General features: G+C 58.0%; 2 protein-coding genes across 6 annotated transcripts in view; one reads left to right on the forward strand and one right to left on the reverse strand.

Annotated features, from left to right (window-relative positions):
• Nucleotides 1–6,071, reverse strand: part of ANKRD11 (ankyrin repeat domain 11) — an 81,433-nt gene extending 75,362 nt beyond the window's left edge. For 4 of the 5 annotated variants that reach the window (XM_046899551.1, XM_015292674.4, XM_046899550.1 and 1 more), the window contains exon 1: nucleotides 5,865–6,071. The gene's annotated coding sequence lies outside the window, so the exon portion shown is untranslated. Of the gene's footprint in view, nucleotides 1–1,915; nucleotides 4,673–5,864 lie in introns of those variants that run through there. The other variant, XM_025154315.3, reaches the window with a different exon arrangement.
• A 7,198-nt stretch (nucleotides 6,072–13,269) lies between these two features.
• Nucleotides 13,270–15,444, forward strand: part of SPG7 (SPG7, paraplegin matrix AAA peptidase subunit) — a 30,574-nt gene continuing 28,399 nt past the window's right edge. Inside the window, exon 1 of the mRNA NM_001012527.3 lies at nucleotides 13,270–13,548. Coding sequence (NP_001012545.2) covers nucleotides 13,456–13,548 — 93 coding nt within the window. The 5' untranslated portion in view covers nucleotides 13,270–13,455. The remainder of the gene's footprint in view (nucleotides 13,549–15,444) is intronic.

Below are 15,444 nucleotides of genomic sequence, written 5' to 3' on the forward strand. Positions count from 1 at the left end.
TGCAACAGTGCATTCAGCATTTTAAGACTGTAACCCACAGCTTTCTAACTAAAGAGCACTACTCAGCACGCCTGGAAAAAGCCACGAAGCTGACTTCTCATTCCATCTCCCCTGCCTTGCGTGAGGGCTGCCTGGAAGGCAACTCAGCTCCCACAGAGCACACTGAGCACCCCAACGCCAGTGTTTTCCTGAAGCATTCTGAAGACAGCTTAATTCACCACCATCACCCCAGGAGGCACCTACGACCCATGCAGAAGCTTCTGGGCTGCGGGAGGGACACACAGCACAGAACAGCAGCACCCAACACGTGGCAGGGGCACGATGCAGCAAGGAGGAAAACTATCAGCTGTCCTCATCGAACAAACCAACACATCTCAGGTGTCCTGCAGAGCTGATGGGACAAGAGACTGTTACCAAAGGTGAGCCTCCAGGAGCACAGGCTTTCCTTCCACACCCAGCCTGCTCAGGAAGGAACTTTACACCCCAAAACACCCAGACCTGTGTTCCTTGTGCACCCAGCACCAAGCCTTGCTCAAGGCACTGGGGGTGCGTGGCTGTGAGATGAAAGCAAGCAGGCAGCGAGCAGCAGCCCAGCACCAAGCAGAGCAGCAGCCCACACCACGAGCAGGGTGTGCCGAGCAGGGCATTCTCCCAGCAGCAGCACAGTGCTGTCAGGTACCCCCTGGCAGCAGCAGGACCAGGCTCAGCCTGGCAGCACGGCTCCGTGCGGCCGGCAGCGTACATTGGTGCGATAACAGGCATTGCATAACCCACAACAGCCACCAGCGCACAGAGTGGAAAACAGACCCAGAGAGTAAAGTCTACCTGCAGCCCGCCACTCTGCCAGAGCCCAGCACAGCCGCGCTCAGTGCACAGAGCTGCCCTGGGCACATCACTCCCAGTACAGAACCACCCGGACCCCCCCTCACCGCCTGCCCCCCAGCCCAGCCCTCGGCTCAGGAGCAGCCCGGGGCTCCTGGCACCGTTTGTTTACACGGAGCGGTCACGGGAGAGGCTGGAAGCAGGATCCAGCTTTACAGCTCTGAACTCCTGCCCAGATGAGCTGATAACACCCCGTGCACCAGCTCAGCCAGGACAGGGGCACCTTCATGTCTGCTCTATGGGAAACCGAGATGGACCATGAACTGCAATTCAGACTTCCACCCTTAATAATGAAGTTTCCATGAACCTTATTTCCCTTTAGAGCCATCCAGGGTATATAGTTTTTTTAAATTATTGTTTCTAATTACACGCACTTTCATTGCAGGACACTCAGAGCAGCGCAGGGTTCTCAGACTGCCCGTGCCAGCAGGGCTCACCTCCCCCAGGCCAACATCTCCACGCAGTGCTGGTGCTGCAGCTCTAACAGAAGCCCTCAGCCCCTTCCATTCCGCACACAGCAGCACACAGCCAGCTGCCCCTGACCTGCACTCTCCTGTGCCACACACCAAGAATCACAGACCCGCTAAGGTTGAAGATCTCTAAGACCATTAAGTCCAGCTGCCAACCCATCCCCGCCATGCCCACCAACCACATTCCCCAGCACCACACCTACGAACCCACAGCAGGCCTGCAGTAACACCTCTCGGAGCAGATCAGCACAACGCAGGAGGGAAGGAGACCCTTCCAGCAGCTCACACATAGGAAAGAGGCCAGCCTTGTGTGCAAAAGCAGCTTTGTCTCTACACGCACACACACAGATGTTTCCTCCCCTTCCATCCCGAAGGCCCTTAAGCCCCCTGCAGACGCACGCAGCCGTCCTGCTCACACAGCCCCCCACTGCAGTGATGGCTCACTGCTTCCACCGCCGCTCCAGCACCGCAGCCGCCGCTCTGCCCGCACAAAGGCAGCGCGCCATCAGGAGCTCCACTGCCACCAGAAACTGCAGGCAAAGATTTATTCTAAAAATACCAACCGGTTACGTTCGGTTCTCAGACGTGGGAAAGCAGGCTGCCGGGAGATGGGGCTGTGTTTTTTTTTTTACAGGATAAATAATTCAACGCATGCATGCCAAGGGCAGCACCGCACGCATCCATATGGCGGGGCCGAGGCGGGCGGTAATGTATGCCGCACATCAGCACGCTGACAGTGCCTTCAACCCTGACCTAGAAAACGCAGCGCTCCCCGGGCTGCAGCGCGCTCTGCGGGGCGGCCCCCCCCATTCCCAACATCCGCACGCTGCATTTTTGGCCTCCGTTGGCAGCAGCTGCACTGCAACGAGCAGAACAAACCGCCCACGTGACGGGCTGAGGAAAATGAAAATCATCTCGGAGGGACGGGGCTGAGAGCTGCGCCTGCGTGCTGCCGGAGCCGGGAAAGCCCCGGCACTGCCCTGCGGGTCACGGCCGCACCGCACGCATGGGGCCACCCCAGCGCCGCGCCGCTGCTGGGGGCACCGAGCCGAACCGGCACCGAGCTGCCGCTGCCTGTGTCAGCAAGCGGCCTTCAACGGGAATGAGCCCGTCCTCTGACCCCCACCGTCCCTTCGGCTCGTTAATGCCGACACACAGAAACGTTACCGGCCCGAAGAGCGGTGTAAACAGCGCGGAGTCTGAGGGCGCTGCTATAAACACAGCTAATGGAACCCGGCGACTGGAAATGGATCCTGAAAGCTGTCAGATCAAAGAAAGATCTCTGCCACGCAACGCCTGCATTACCCTCAGAGCCACGGAGCCAATACCATCTATACAAACGTTTTGCTCAAAGAAGTTCAGGAACGGCAGCGTTTCATCTGGCAGGGGTGTGAGGCTTCCATGGGATTACCATGGAGCAGGCAGCAGGGAGATGGGAGCGGACTGCCAGGAGCCCCAGCTCGGCTGCCACAGCCCACACAGCACAGCCATCAGCTCCGTCCCTCCTCGTTTCCTTACACGCTGTGCAGGAGCTGGCAGAGCAGCATCCCTGTGAGGAGGCACAGAGGAAGCACGGCCACAGAGCAGCGCAGGGTGCTGCCATTTCCCACAGCTCTCCTTCAGCATTTCTTATGGCTGCGCTCAGTGGCATACAAATTACATAAGAGTTGGCTGCGAGGCGCTCCGTGCCCTCAGCTCCTCGCCTCCCCTCTCGCAGGGGAAAGGAAAATATTTCAGAGCTGCATACAAATCATTCCAGCTCGGTGTCACGCAGACGGTTTAAATTAGACGGGGGTAAAAACACAGGCGGGTTTATCACGAAGCACCACAACCTTTGGTACACACACCGACCGCTTTCCCCACGCAGCCTTCGCTGCCGCTCGGTGATGACGGAGGCAGCCAAGGAGCCACGAGCACAGCCAGCAGGGAAGGCCTGCCCGGTACCACCGGCTGTGCCGGGCACGAAGCACGAGTGAGTGCCTGTCGCTACTTGCTGCGTGACCGCGGCCATCACATCTCAGTGCCAGGCAGGAATTTCCACCCGGAACGCAGACGGCCGAGCCTGAAATTCAGGTACTGCTACCAGGTGAGGAGAGCAGAAATCTGCTGCTTGCTCGCTCTGTGCAATGCAATTCGGCAGCTCTGGTCGCATGAATCTCCTTTCCGTGCAGCAGCAACTCTCCAGCACATAACAAGAAGTCCCCAGCTACAGCTCCACGCACGTTGCCCCCCAACAACCCATGTGCACGGCGCAGGACACCCAGGCACTATTCCCCAACACCGCAGCTGAAAGCCCTCCCTCACTGCCAGTACAGTGAGCACACGGGCCCAAACCCAACCGAACCCACCACGGGGTCCCCAGGCAGTGCTGTCCTGGAGAACTTCATTGCAGAACACTGCCCTCCTTCAATGTTAAAAAAAAGGGGGTAAAGACAATGGTAACGCTTCCAACACTTGTCCAAAAGCCACAACATACAGACAAAGCGTACAGATTAAATGCTGCAGAGATAGACGTGTCAGGAGCCTCCCTTTGAAGTATCTGCAGGAAACACTGTCATGGCGCAGCCACGTTACAATTACACAGTTGGAATAATCACCACCAGTTGTAGGCAGCCCATCTGCTTCGCTGGGGGAGCGCTGCTGGTGCAGCATTGATTAACACCACCGGGCTGCAGTGACCCCGGAGAAATGCATTTGTGTGCTCTGCTGAGCACAGCCCCCACAGCACTGGGGGGGTCCGCTCAATTACAACGGAGAAGCAGGGAATAAAGTCACCCTAACAGGTTGCCTGATGTGCACAGGGGGAGCCCAGCGCTTCGCTGAAGGGTTCTGTTCCTTTTGTTCGGTTGAGTTTGGGGTGGCTTCTCGTGGTTGTTGAGCGGGGTTTATGAGTTTTCTTCCCTCCATTCAAGAACCAATTTACACGTTGGACAACCCATGCACTGAGTCTGAGCAAATGCCCTCACAATGACATAAAAACAAAACACAGCACATAAAAAAAATCAGTTCTCCCTGTGCCACATTCTTATGAAACAGAGATCCAAGAGTTCAGTTCTGAAAGCAGAACTGGTGGAGAAGCGCTGAGTTCCACCTCCCAGCACAAACCCAAAGGAGCTGGGAATAGGGTGAGCGGGGGGCAGAACACGCAGGGCTGCTGCTGCCCAGCTCTGAGCTGCCGTGCGTTTCACAGAGCAGAGCCTCAGCGCTCGCTCAGCCACCACGGAGGCGATGCAAGCCCCAGCCAGCCCAGCGCTGCAGGCTCACAGCCCCCTGCAGCAGGACGTGGGCAGGATGTGCCCCAGCAAGCCCTGCTTGGCTCCTTGGGGCCGGAGGGCTCTCCTGCAGCCAGAGAGGAAAAACCCAGAGCATCCTCGCATGGGAGAGCTCAGCTCCACGGCGCCCAGCACACCTGGGTGGGAGCGGACGGGCGCAGCTCCGTGCCGGGGATGGGGCACAACGCGGGGCTGCTGCCTGCGAGCTTCCGCCGCAGGAAAACCGCTCGCGGGGCTCGGCAGCGCACAGCACACAACTTCCCCACCGAGACGGGAAGCCAGCACGGGTCGGGCTGCACGTCCCATGCGGCAGCCGGAGCCCCGCGCCGTGCCGGCGGGCAGACGTGCTGCAGTGCCCTCAGCGCACACAACCTGCCCTGTAAAAGCACCGAGCTTCTTTAAGCGAACCGAAGCAGACGCTCGGCTCGTGGCAGAGCACGCACAAAAGCACGTAGCAGCGCCGGGAGAAAACCCGCTGGGGACCATCTCCTTTTCCCTTTGAGAGGAGCGTTTTCAGCCCCCGGAAAAGCGGACGGAGCCACGACACGCAGACGCACCGCACCGTAGGGCGGCAGAGGAACGCACCGCTCGGTGCCCACATACGCGGCGCTGCGCTCCGCAGCCCGCACGCAGCGCACCGCCGTGCCCGGAACGCGGCCCCGCAGCGCTGTGCGGACAGCGGGGGGGGTTGAGGGGGGGCTGCAATCGGATCCCACCGCGGCCCCGCGCCGCTCCGTGGCCGCCCCGTCCCCCCGGACAGCTGCGGCGCTGGGAAAGGGCAGAGGGCGGGGGGCCGCCTCACCCCGCAGCCCCCGGCCGCGCCACCCACCGCCGGCGCTGGGTTGGGGGGGAGGGGGTGTTGTTACGGCCGGGCTGCGGAGCGCAGCCGCTCGGGGGGATTTTTATTTCCTATTTCTCTGTTTATTTCCGCTCTTTTTCCCCGTCCTTCGCTCCGCGGCACGAACGGCGCGCGGCCCCCGGCGCACAAAGGCCGCTCACGGCCCCGCGGGGCGCCGCACCGACGGACGGACGGAGCGCAGCCGCGGGGCGACGGGATGGGGAGCGGAAACCGCCGCTCTGCTCCGCTCCGCACCGCTCCGGCATTGTTCCCCCGGCGCACCGCACCGCGCCGCGCCGCCCGCAGCCTCCGGCCGCGACCCCCCGCCCCGCAGCACGCGGCCCCCCCCACAAACGACCCCCGCCCCCCCACGCGCAGCGCCCGCCGCCCTTCTTCCCTTACCGGGCTCAGAGGGCCGAGGGCCGCCTCGCGGAGGAGCGAGGCCTGCGGCTCCGCCGGCCCCGCCGCATAGAGGAGGCGGCGGGGGGGGAATGGGAGGGCGCGGAGGGCGCGGGGCTACTGCAGGGGGCGCGGGCAGCCCCTCCCGGCGCCGCGCTCCATGGCCCCGCCGCGCTCGGCCTTCGGCTCCGGCTCACGGCTCGCAGCGCTGCCGCCCGCCCGCTCCTCGCCGCCGCTGAGACGCCGCCGCTCACTGGTCCGCCGCGTCGGCGCGTCCCATTGGCCGGTAAGGCCAGCGCCGCCCTGACGTCAACACGCCGCCACGGGAGGGGGATGTGGAAAACACAGCACCGCGACCCCCCCCCCCTTCCGCACCCATAAACCTCTCCGCCGCGCGAGGGCTGACGGGAGCGAGAGGCGGGGCCGGGGGCGGCTCGGGCGGCGGCCTCCATTGGTTGACGTGTCCCGGCGGCGCGGCGGCTCATTGGCGGGAGCTCTCGGGGGGGGAGGGGGGCGCTTCCGGGGCGGGGCCTGCGGCTGCAGCGCGGGGCGGGGCGGGGCTCGGGCTGTGCTTGGCGGAGCGCCGCCAGGGCCGCTGGGCCTCGTCATGCACCGTGCTGGGCCCGGGCCGGGCTCCTCAGCAGCTCTCTGTTAAGCGTCGCTTCCCTTGGCTTTCAGAAGGCCGCGTTAGCTAGAAAGTCCTGGCAGCGAATCGCACAGCTGCCGTGCCGGATCCCCAGCAGCGCCGCACGTTCAGTCCTGGCTGCAGCACAGGGTGAGGGCAGGGAGGGCCCCCCAGGCTCAGGGGTAGCACAGCTCGCACAGCCCCGCTGTACGGCCCAGCTTCGGCACCCTGCAATCAGCCCGGGACGGACCACCCGCTCCCAAACACGCTGCTCGGCCCGATGCTGTTCTCTGCTTTTCCTCTCCAATTCCAAATCACAGTTGCGTAATACCCAGAGGCTTTGGTGCTGCTTTTATTTACAGGCTCTCCTCTAAATAACCGAACCGTTCTGCTCTCCAAGCGAGGACGTTTGTTGTTGCCTGGACAAGCTGCCTGCCTTTGTCCCACTGGGCTGGGGAAAGCAGCAATAGTAAGTGCACGTATGCTTGGTGGTGAAGGCAGGCAGCCACGTGACGGCTCAGTTCCTGTGCCTGAGTAAACACTGCTGGTGCCTTTCGTCCCGCCTGGCCGCCGTGCTGCCTCGAGCTGCTGTTCCCATCTGCAGTGCGAGCTAAGGGAACACCGGCAGCACTGGTAGGTGCTGTTACCCAGAGGCGGCTGCTGAGCTCAGCACAGCCCTTCTGCTGGTTGTACAAAGGCTGACCGCTCGGCCAGATGTACCACAAATCCAATACTCGGAGCCCCTTTGTGTCACCAAGACGAACGCTGCAGCACCCCGCAGGAGGAAGCCTGTTTGTGGTGTAGATCTTCACAGCAAGTAAAAAGTGAGCGCACGTGCACAGCTCCTCTCCCAGCGGGGTGGCAGAGGTGCCTGGCGTGGGTGGGAGCCGCCTGCGCAGCTGCAGAACTGTGTTTTGTTTTGGTTACTGAGGATGGGGAACCCCCGAGGCAGCGGCTCTCAAATAGTTTCTAGCAGTGACCTCATCGGTAATCGTTCTGGTTCTGTTTTGTTAATCTCATCTTCCAAGAGCGCGGCCCACGACTGCGAGTGCTTTCTTGGCCTTTGCAGTTCCACTTCGTGTCGCACGCCCGGCAGCCACAGGATTGCCCTCATGTGCTGAGGGTGGTCTGGGTGCCAGCAGCCCTCAGCACAGCTCGGCTGGGCTCAGGAGCGATGAAGGGCTGGCACAGGAGCACGTGTCCAACTGCTGTTAAATAACAGCAGGAGAGATTTATTCTGAGCCTGTTAAGCTGGTCCTGTGTTCCACTTAGGCTTAGTCTTTTTTATCTCTACCCGTCTTCCTCCTCCGTAAGACCTACTAAGGTGGTTGGTTTTGTTTGTTCTTGTCCTCCCTTTCATTAGCTCGCTCATCACGCCTTGCTGAAAACACTGCAAACAAGTGTCTGCTTCTCTGGTGCCTCTGAGTTAGTAGATTAGAAGGGAAATATGTTTTTTCATTTCCTAAATATAGTTGGTGGTAACTGCTTCCTTGACAGCCTCGAATGTCATCCAGGTCAAAGATCCAGCGCTGGGGAGGAAGTTAAAGGCTTTCTGTGTCATCCTGACCTTTTTTATTTGAACACAGCAGCGTGGACTATCAACCTACTTCAGGGAGGGACGTTAAAAGTTCCTTGTGAAAGAAAGCTAACAGCAGGACTATGGGGAGGAGTCATTTCATCTGGCGGTTGCTCTCCTGCTTTTCTAGGTGAGACTTCTGGGATAAGGCTCTCTAACCTGCCTGCTTTTGTTAACCCTGGACTGGCTTTTGCTCTCTGCAACTTAATTACGGTACTTAAGAGGAAGTTGATGAGCGCTTTTATCCTTCACTGAGGGTTGTGAGCTTTCAAATCCTAAAATGAAACAAATATTCTGGTGCTGAGGAGGAAAGGGAACACTGCATGAGGGCAGAGAAATTAGGGCACTTGGGGAATGTGCTTTCAGGCCTATTTCTGTCTGTGACGGCGAGCTAAAAGGACAGTAACTTTGGGAAGGAGCACAGTGATCCTTTGGTCCTCACTGTTACTCTTGCCTTGTCTAACCCTGCCCAGCATCTGTGTCAGCCACTCAACTGCTTTTGCAACTTCTGGGGAGCCATACTCATCTAACTACTTCAGCTCTACAGCAACTGCCTTGTAATGGAAGGAACCATTATCTCAACCATAAGGGCAAAAACACCTGTTTGGTGTTACTGCGGGTGCAATTCCCTGTTGATTCAGCTCCCATCAGCAGGTCAAGATGGGTATGTGTATTTAGTAGGTTGTACAGTGTGAATTATGACTGCTCCAGTCAAACATCAGGGCTAAACGCTGTGTGACCAGTCAAATGCCAACATCAAAGAAGCCGAGAGAATAAAGCTTCAGAAGGACTTTGATTAGAACCTTTACTTTAAGCGTGGCTCATGTTCCAGCTAATGTCACCTATTAACATTTTGAAGAGGGATGGTCTTGGCAAACAAGGCAAGCTACTCAGAAAGGCGGCCGTGTGGGAAGCCAGCAAGGAGTACTGCTGATACTCCTGGTGCTGCAGCACAAAGCTCCCTAACTGCACACCATCTCACTTGTCTTAGATAAAACTACTTTCAAGCCATCTGTATGTTCCTTTTGTTAAAGGACACCCCCTACTTCAAGCAAGGCCTTTCTGCCCGTGGTGTCATTAAGAAATGAGAAGCCAGCTTATGTGTGCTTTGTAATGAGGTGGTTGCTCACAGCTCTGCAAGATGCAGTCAAACCATAAGGCTAAACTCATACAACAGCTCACTTGAACCAAACTGAGCCTCCTTCTGGAGCTTTCACTCCTCAGTCCAGTCTACTGTACCCAGCTGTTCCAGCCCTGAGAAGCCTCAGGAACCCACAGGGGTCTGGGACAGGGCACTGCCAGCTAACCAGGAGCTGATTCAGCTCCCATGCATGCTATGCCCTTCACCTGTGCAGGGAACAGCATTTTTGGACCCCTCCAGGCTTCAGGGTGCTCTCGCGGCTAAGAAGTCTCTTCACGTGGCTCCCTGCAAGACCTCATGCCTATATGAATGGCAAGGTGGAGCATGCCTAGCAGAGGATGCTTTCCAAGGGTAGTGGTCCCCCACTGCTGGGTAAATGCCTTGTATTGATGTTCTGGGTGTGAACTTGTGACAGTCCTGCTCTAATTACTGTTTTTATGATTCCTAATGACAGGCTTTAGGTTTCTAGTTTGCTCCCAGGTCTGAGCATTGCAGAGTGCCAGTTGCTCGTTTGGAGCTTACCGACTTCCTCCCGTCTGCGGGGTTTGGAGATGACTTCAGCCACCTCCCGCACGCAGATGGATGCCTGGGCTTCCGAGCTCCGCGTGCTTCAGCAGCTCTCCAGGGAGCGCATTCCCAAGGAGCAATCTGCTCGCTCGTGGTCTCCGAGTTACAAACAAGCTACTCCTCTCCTCCTGCTCTACCCCGGCAAGCCAAGCTGAGAGGTACCCATATCCCTCTGTCAGAGCACCGCTCCCTCTTGCCTTTCCTAGCGATTCATAAGCCATAACTGGCAGCTGTCCTGACACACGGTTCAGTCACTACTGCTGTACCACTGATTCCCTCTGATCCCCTGCCTACAGCCATCTGTCACCTACCTGTCTTAAAGTTAAACTGTCTGCTATTCAGAAGTAGCTCAGATATAAAAGCTTGTAGCTCAGCAGTGTGTCCCAGTCGTGCCCAAAGCCTGTGGCTGCCCGGCTGTGGGGCTGGCGTGCCCTCATTGCCCATGGGAAGGAGCGGTTTCAGTGCTGTGCCCTCCCATGCACGATGAGAGGAGCAGGCAGGGAAGCAGTAGCAACGTCTGGCAGCAGCACCAGGAAACACTAAAACTTGCAGCGATCCCAGGCTGTTCCTGGAGGAATAGGTGTAATGGTTTGGGACTAGCTCAAATAAAAAGGCTATCTGCTGAAGAGATCTTTCCTTGGTCAGGAGTTTCACTGTGCTCAAGGGGCAAACGTGGTCTTTTAAGCACGTCCTTCCTTACTGAGCCTAAGGCTTCCCTGGGTACCTGGCCTTGCTGTGTTGAAGGGGAGCAGCCACCCCTGTCATCCACCAAGCAGACTCCTAAGAATACCTGGCAGAGTGACAGGGACGTGAGTAACAGAGCAATTCTACATCTTTTTAAAAGTCTGAATTTACCTTCTGGCTGCTTCAGCTCTACATTTAATCCTTTGATTCATTATTGATGTCAGGGCTGCGGTGGTGCAGTGAGACACCTGATTCCAGGTATCCATTCACTCAGTTTGCAAAACGCTGTGTTGAGATGAGTCTGAACTATGCTGGTGGGTGGATGGGGTCCAGTGGGAGCTTCCTGAGGTTTGTGGCTAGAGCAGGGGTGGCAAGATTGTCTCACGGGGAGCATGAAAACAGGAGATGTGACATTTCCAGCATAGCAGAGCTGAAAGGCCGAGTAGGAAACTGATTTCGCTTGGCCTGAAAAATGCACGGATGGGACTGCTAATGCTGCTTTTCCTTCCTAACCTGCTCAGGAGATAAAGCGGGGATTTCAGACTCCAATCCCGCACCTTTCCCCAGTAGTAAACACACGTAGCATTACTGAGTGATGTCATGGCTGGAGCACATCCCAGCGAGGCCAAGCCTGGATCAGGTTATATCTGTCTTCTCAGAATATTGGCTTACTCCCAGAGGAGCATATTGCCAGCCCAAGGACAGTGACTGAAGCCACCTTTCCCAAGGTCATCTCTCACACGCAGAGAGGACAGCACTTGCCTTCCCATACACAGCACAGCCTGAGCCGCCCACGCAGGAGTCGCAGTGCAGCCATGGCGATTGCTGGCTGCACGCAGAGCAAAACTTCTCGCCTCTCCTTCCTGGCATGGCTTTGTGTTGGCACGAGCAAGGCAAGGACCCCAGCACCCCCTTCCTGGTGGCTCATCATCTGCTTGCCTTCGAGGCACAGTGTGAAAGAGGAATAGGAATTGCGTCAACTCCAGCTATGTGGTGCGTCTGAAAATAACCAGTCCTTGCAGATCTGTCACATCGAGGCCAGCATCTTCTGGCTGAGAGGGTCCCAGAAAGAGCCCCACAGACCTGAAATGCTGTTTGCTGCAGTCAGTGAACCCACCCAGGCTCAGCTAGATCAGACCCATCTGTGCTGGAGCTTGGACCCATTCAGCTCTCAGTACCTTGCTTCATCAAATGGGTGCAAGTTTGCCTGCACTGAGGCTGCAGCAAAAGCATAAGGCAGGCGTAGCAAAACCCGTTTGGCTCCCTGTTGGGTCAGCACGGCAGGAGGCAGGACTGTCCTGTCTAAGCAAACTGCACAGCTTCACTTCTAATCGGGCTGTAATTTTATTTAAATGATGCAACTCGTAAAAACAGATAGGCTTAATTAGCAACAGGTCTAATCACAGAATCAGTAGGAGTGCCTTGTGACATGTCTTGAGTGAGGCTGAGGCAGTGAGGCGCACAGTGCTGGGACCCACAGCCCCTTGTTCCTGGCACACTTTGCTGTGGTAGCTGCATGCCATGTTTCCCTACTGGAAATCTCACTCCTCTCTGCTCTGTGTGCACAGCCTGTGCTAGAAGGAGCCTTCCCCAGCAGTCAGCATTTTTGAACAAGCTATTTCCTCCTTCAAACATAGCTGAAGTGTAAATGACCTCCCAGCGAGTGTCCCTCCGCGTGGCAGGTGGAGACCTGGCACCCGTCTCTCTGTCAGGCACACGGCGAAGAACGGCAGCAGAGGCTGGCACAGCTCATGCGCTGCTGGAGCTTCTGCTGTCATTCCCCAGCCTGAGGGACACCTCAGGGCCATCACAGCTCTGCAGCACCCACCTCACCCTTGGCTTTGTGCTGTGGGCTCCTTGCAGCCTCAAAGGAGCCAGCCAGGGGTTTTGCATGGTGTGTGGGCGAGCCCCTCTGCGGGCAGCAAATGTGTCAGGAGGAGAGCCCGGAGCCAAAGGTGGGCTGCAACGTGGCTGTGCACCAGCTCAGCCTGCCCGGCCGTGCCAGGTGGCTGCATGGACCAGCCCCTATAGATTAATTGCAACCAGTGTAATTTTGTGTCTGTAAATTAAGCTGTTTGACGATTAAGCCAGTGATACAGAGAGACTTCCAGGAGTGAGGGGGGACATTAACATGCTAATAGACCTTGCTGGTGGAAGGTTTGCTTAGACACATCCCAGGGGGCAGATGACAATTAACGTCCTAAGAGACTCTTCTAGAAAGAGGATGCTAATTCAGACCTGCTGGGAAGGAGGAGATCCTTCACACGGATAATTATTTATCATTGTTTTATGTAGCCCTGCGATCTCCCATTCAGGAATGCCGGATATACAGCAGGATGGGTGAGCTGGGAGAACCAACAGCAGTCGGTATGTAGAGCTGTCCCAGAGCCGCCACAGGGGAGAGGGAGGGCCTGCAGGGACCATCCTGGTGAGAGAAGCAGGGGAGAAGCAAGAACGCATCTCCCTGCAGGGAATAAAATGGCCCCTCAGAGGAAATCGGTGGGCAGAAGGCTGTGGAGACCTGAGCTGCAGCTTTGGCAACGGGAACGGACATCCGAGTGGGGCAAGAGGGCTGTTCGTGTGGCGGTGCAGGAGGGCGCTGAGGCGCACTGAGGGCCCCTACCTCGTGTGGCGCCTCGAGCTGTCAGCGGGGGATCTTCCTCAGCGACGGCCGCCGGTGCGGCCCGGCTCTCCCTCCCGTCAGCCGGGTGCAGCGGCCCGCCCTGCCCACGGCTGCGTGCCCGGGGCGGGCCCGGCCCTGAGCGCGGTGCTCCCCGTCGCCGCGGTAACCGGGCGGGCCGCCCCGCGCAGCCCCGCCCCCGCGTCCGCCATCTTGCGGCATGGCAGCGCGGCTGCGGCCCGCCCGGCCCCAAGATGGCCGCCCGCCCTTCACCGCCCGCTTCCGTCCCCGCTGAGGCCTGCGGCTCCCGGCGCGGCGCTCCCCTCGGCGGTCCCTCGGCGCTCTCTGGCTGCCGCCGCCTCCCAGCGCGGCCGGCGGGGCATGGCGCTGCTTCGGTTCCTGCTGCTGCGGGGCCGCTGCGGCTGGCGGCCTAACCCCGCGGCGTGGGCCCGGCCTCGGCCCCGGGGCCCGCAGGTAACGGCGCGGGGCTGGGCGGCCCGGGGCCTGCGCGGCGCTCGGAGGCGGCGGTTCGCGGCGGTGCGAAGGCGTTATTTCAGCGTCGCGCAACGCCTGTTATACAGTGCTGTCGTCTGTACGAGTTATCATTCCGTAGCGGCGTCTGCCGCCGCGTTATGGCAGCGCTCGGGCTGTCGTAAGCGAGCTGGTGGTGGTTAGAGGCCCTTGGCCTTTGCTCGTGCTGGGTCTGTGCGTCGGTTGTGCCGCGTAACGGGAGGTGCGGAGCGGGGCTGGAGCTGCGCGGCCTTCAGGGCCCCTCCCGGCCCCGCGCGGCCCCTGACCGCCTGCAGCCCCGCACTGCGGCACGGCGCTTGGCTGACCCGCATCTCGAGTCCGGTAGAGAAGGACTGTTCCCGTTCCGAGTCCCGAACGGCTCTGTTTTCTTCATGCGTTCGCTTTACAGCACGGAGGGCAGTGGGTACGGGAACAGAATTGGCTTTGGCTGCCTCAGAGCAAGTCAGGCAGCCATAGAGTCCTTGAGCTGGAAGGAACCTTTAAAGGCCAGCCATCCAACTCCCCTGCAATGAACAGGGACACCGCAGCTCCACCGGGTGCTCAGAGCCTGGCCTTGGGAGTCGCCAGGGATGGGGCGTCCACCGCATCCCCGCACAGCCGGTTCCAGCGCCTGGCTGCACTGCCGTGTGTGTCACTGAGTGCCTCTCCCGCAGTGCTGTGTAGCTGCTGGCTGCTCTCAGTGTTTGGGAGGGTTTCTCCCATCCGCACAGTGTTTGGAACTGTTGTAATGCTAATTACTAGCTGGGAGAGGCGGCTCTTGTTTCTAAATCCTCAGAAAAGAGTATGGGAAATCGAGTGATCCTGAGGATATCCATGTCAGTGAATGACATTCAAAGCAAATGCATCTTAATTTGACAGGTTTCAATCTCAGGTCCTAGAATTTCTGGGTCAGCAGATGGGAAAACTGTCCAGAAAAGGCAGATTGGTATATCTTGTGTGAAGCAGTTCAGCTGTGGAGCCTGATGCCCTGATTTGAGCGCTGTTTGAGATTAACACACTGCCTGGGCAACCCAGCAGCCCGCGGCAGGAGGTTGGAACAAGGTGACCTGTAAGGTCCCTTCTGACCCGAGCCATTCTGTGATTCTGTGAGCTCGGCCTCCTGCAGGACCTAATGCTCTTTGTGCTTCAGTGCAGGGATCAAGTACAGGCAGCCCAAGTAGGCCGTGGAGAAAGAACAGTTGTGGGATTGCTATGTGCATCATGCCAGGCTTTCCAACCGCCTCTGTTCTGTGGTCAATTTAAATCAGTCCACACTGTTCCATCCCAAAAAACACTGATGCCAACAAGCCAGCACAAGCAGTTGTGTTGCTGCCTAGCAAGTGAAGAAAAGAGGGTGAGGGATTTCAGCCTAGTTGCTGCTCCTGTCTGGCTTGCTGCACAGCAGCTTGCCTCTGCCATAGAGGCACAGTGGGGCAGGGAGTCCTAGAGCTGAGAAAGGGGAAAGCTTGTGTTTACTCAGGGTATTAGTTTGTGTCAACTTTCAGATGCTGTGAAATTGCCCTTAGACGTGGATTTAAGCTGTAGGCTTGCTGCTGAATTCCCGTGGGGAAAACAGTTGTGTTACTGTTGTGAACAGGGCTACAATGTAGTAATGCTTAAGATTTTCAGCGGTGGGAGGATGTGTTTGTATCTGAAGAGTCGATTTCCCACCTATCTCTATAGAGTTTGGAGCAGGGGTGCAGCAAGGAAGAAGATCACAATTTTCAAGTGTTGGTTTCTATTTATACCGGTGCTTTCTTTAAACTGGGTTGTAAACAACATCTTCACAGTCACATGGCAAGTTCACAGCACAACCAGGAATAACATTCAGGGCTCCCAGCTGCCGGTCCTGTGACTTAC

This window comes from Gallus gallus, chromosome 11, assembly GCF_016699485.2.
Source record: "Gallus gallus isolate bGalGal1 chromosome 11, bGalGal1.mat.broiler.GRCg7b, whole genome shotgun sequence".
NCBI lineage: Eukaryota > Metazoa > Chordata > Aves > Galliformes > Phasianidae > Gallus > Gallus gallus.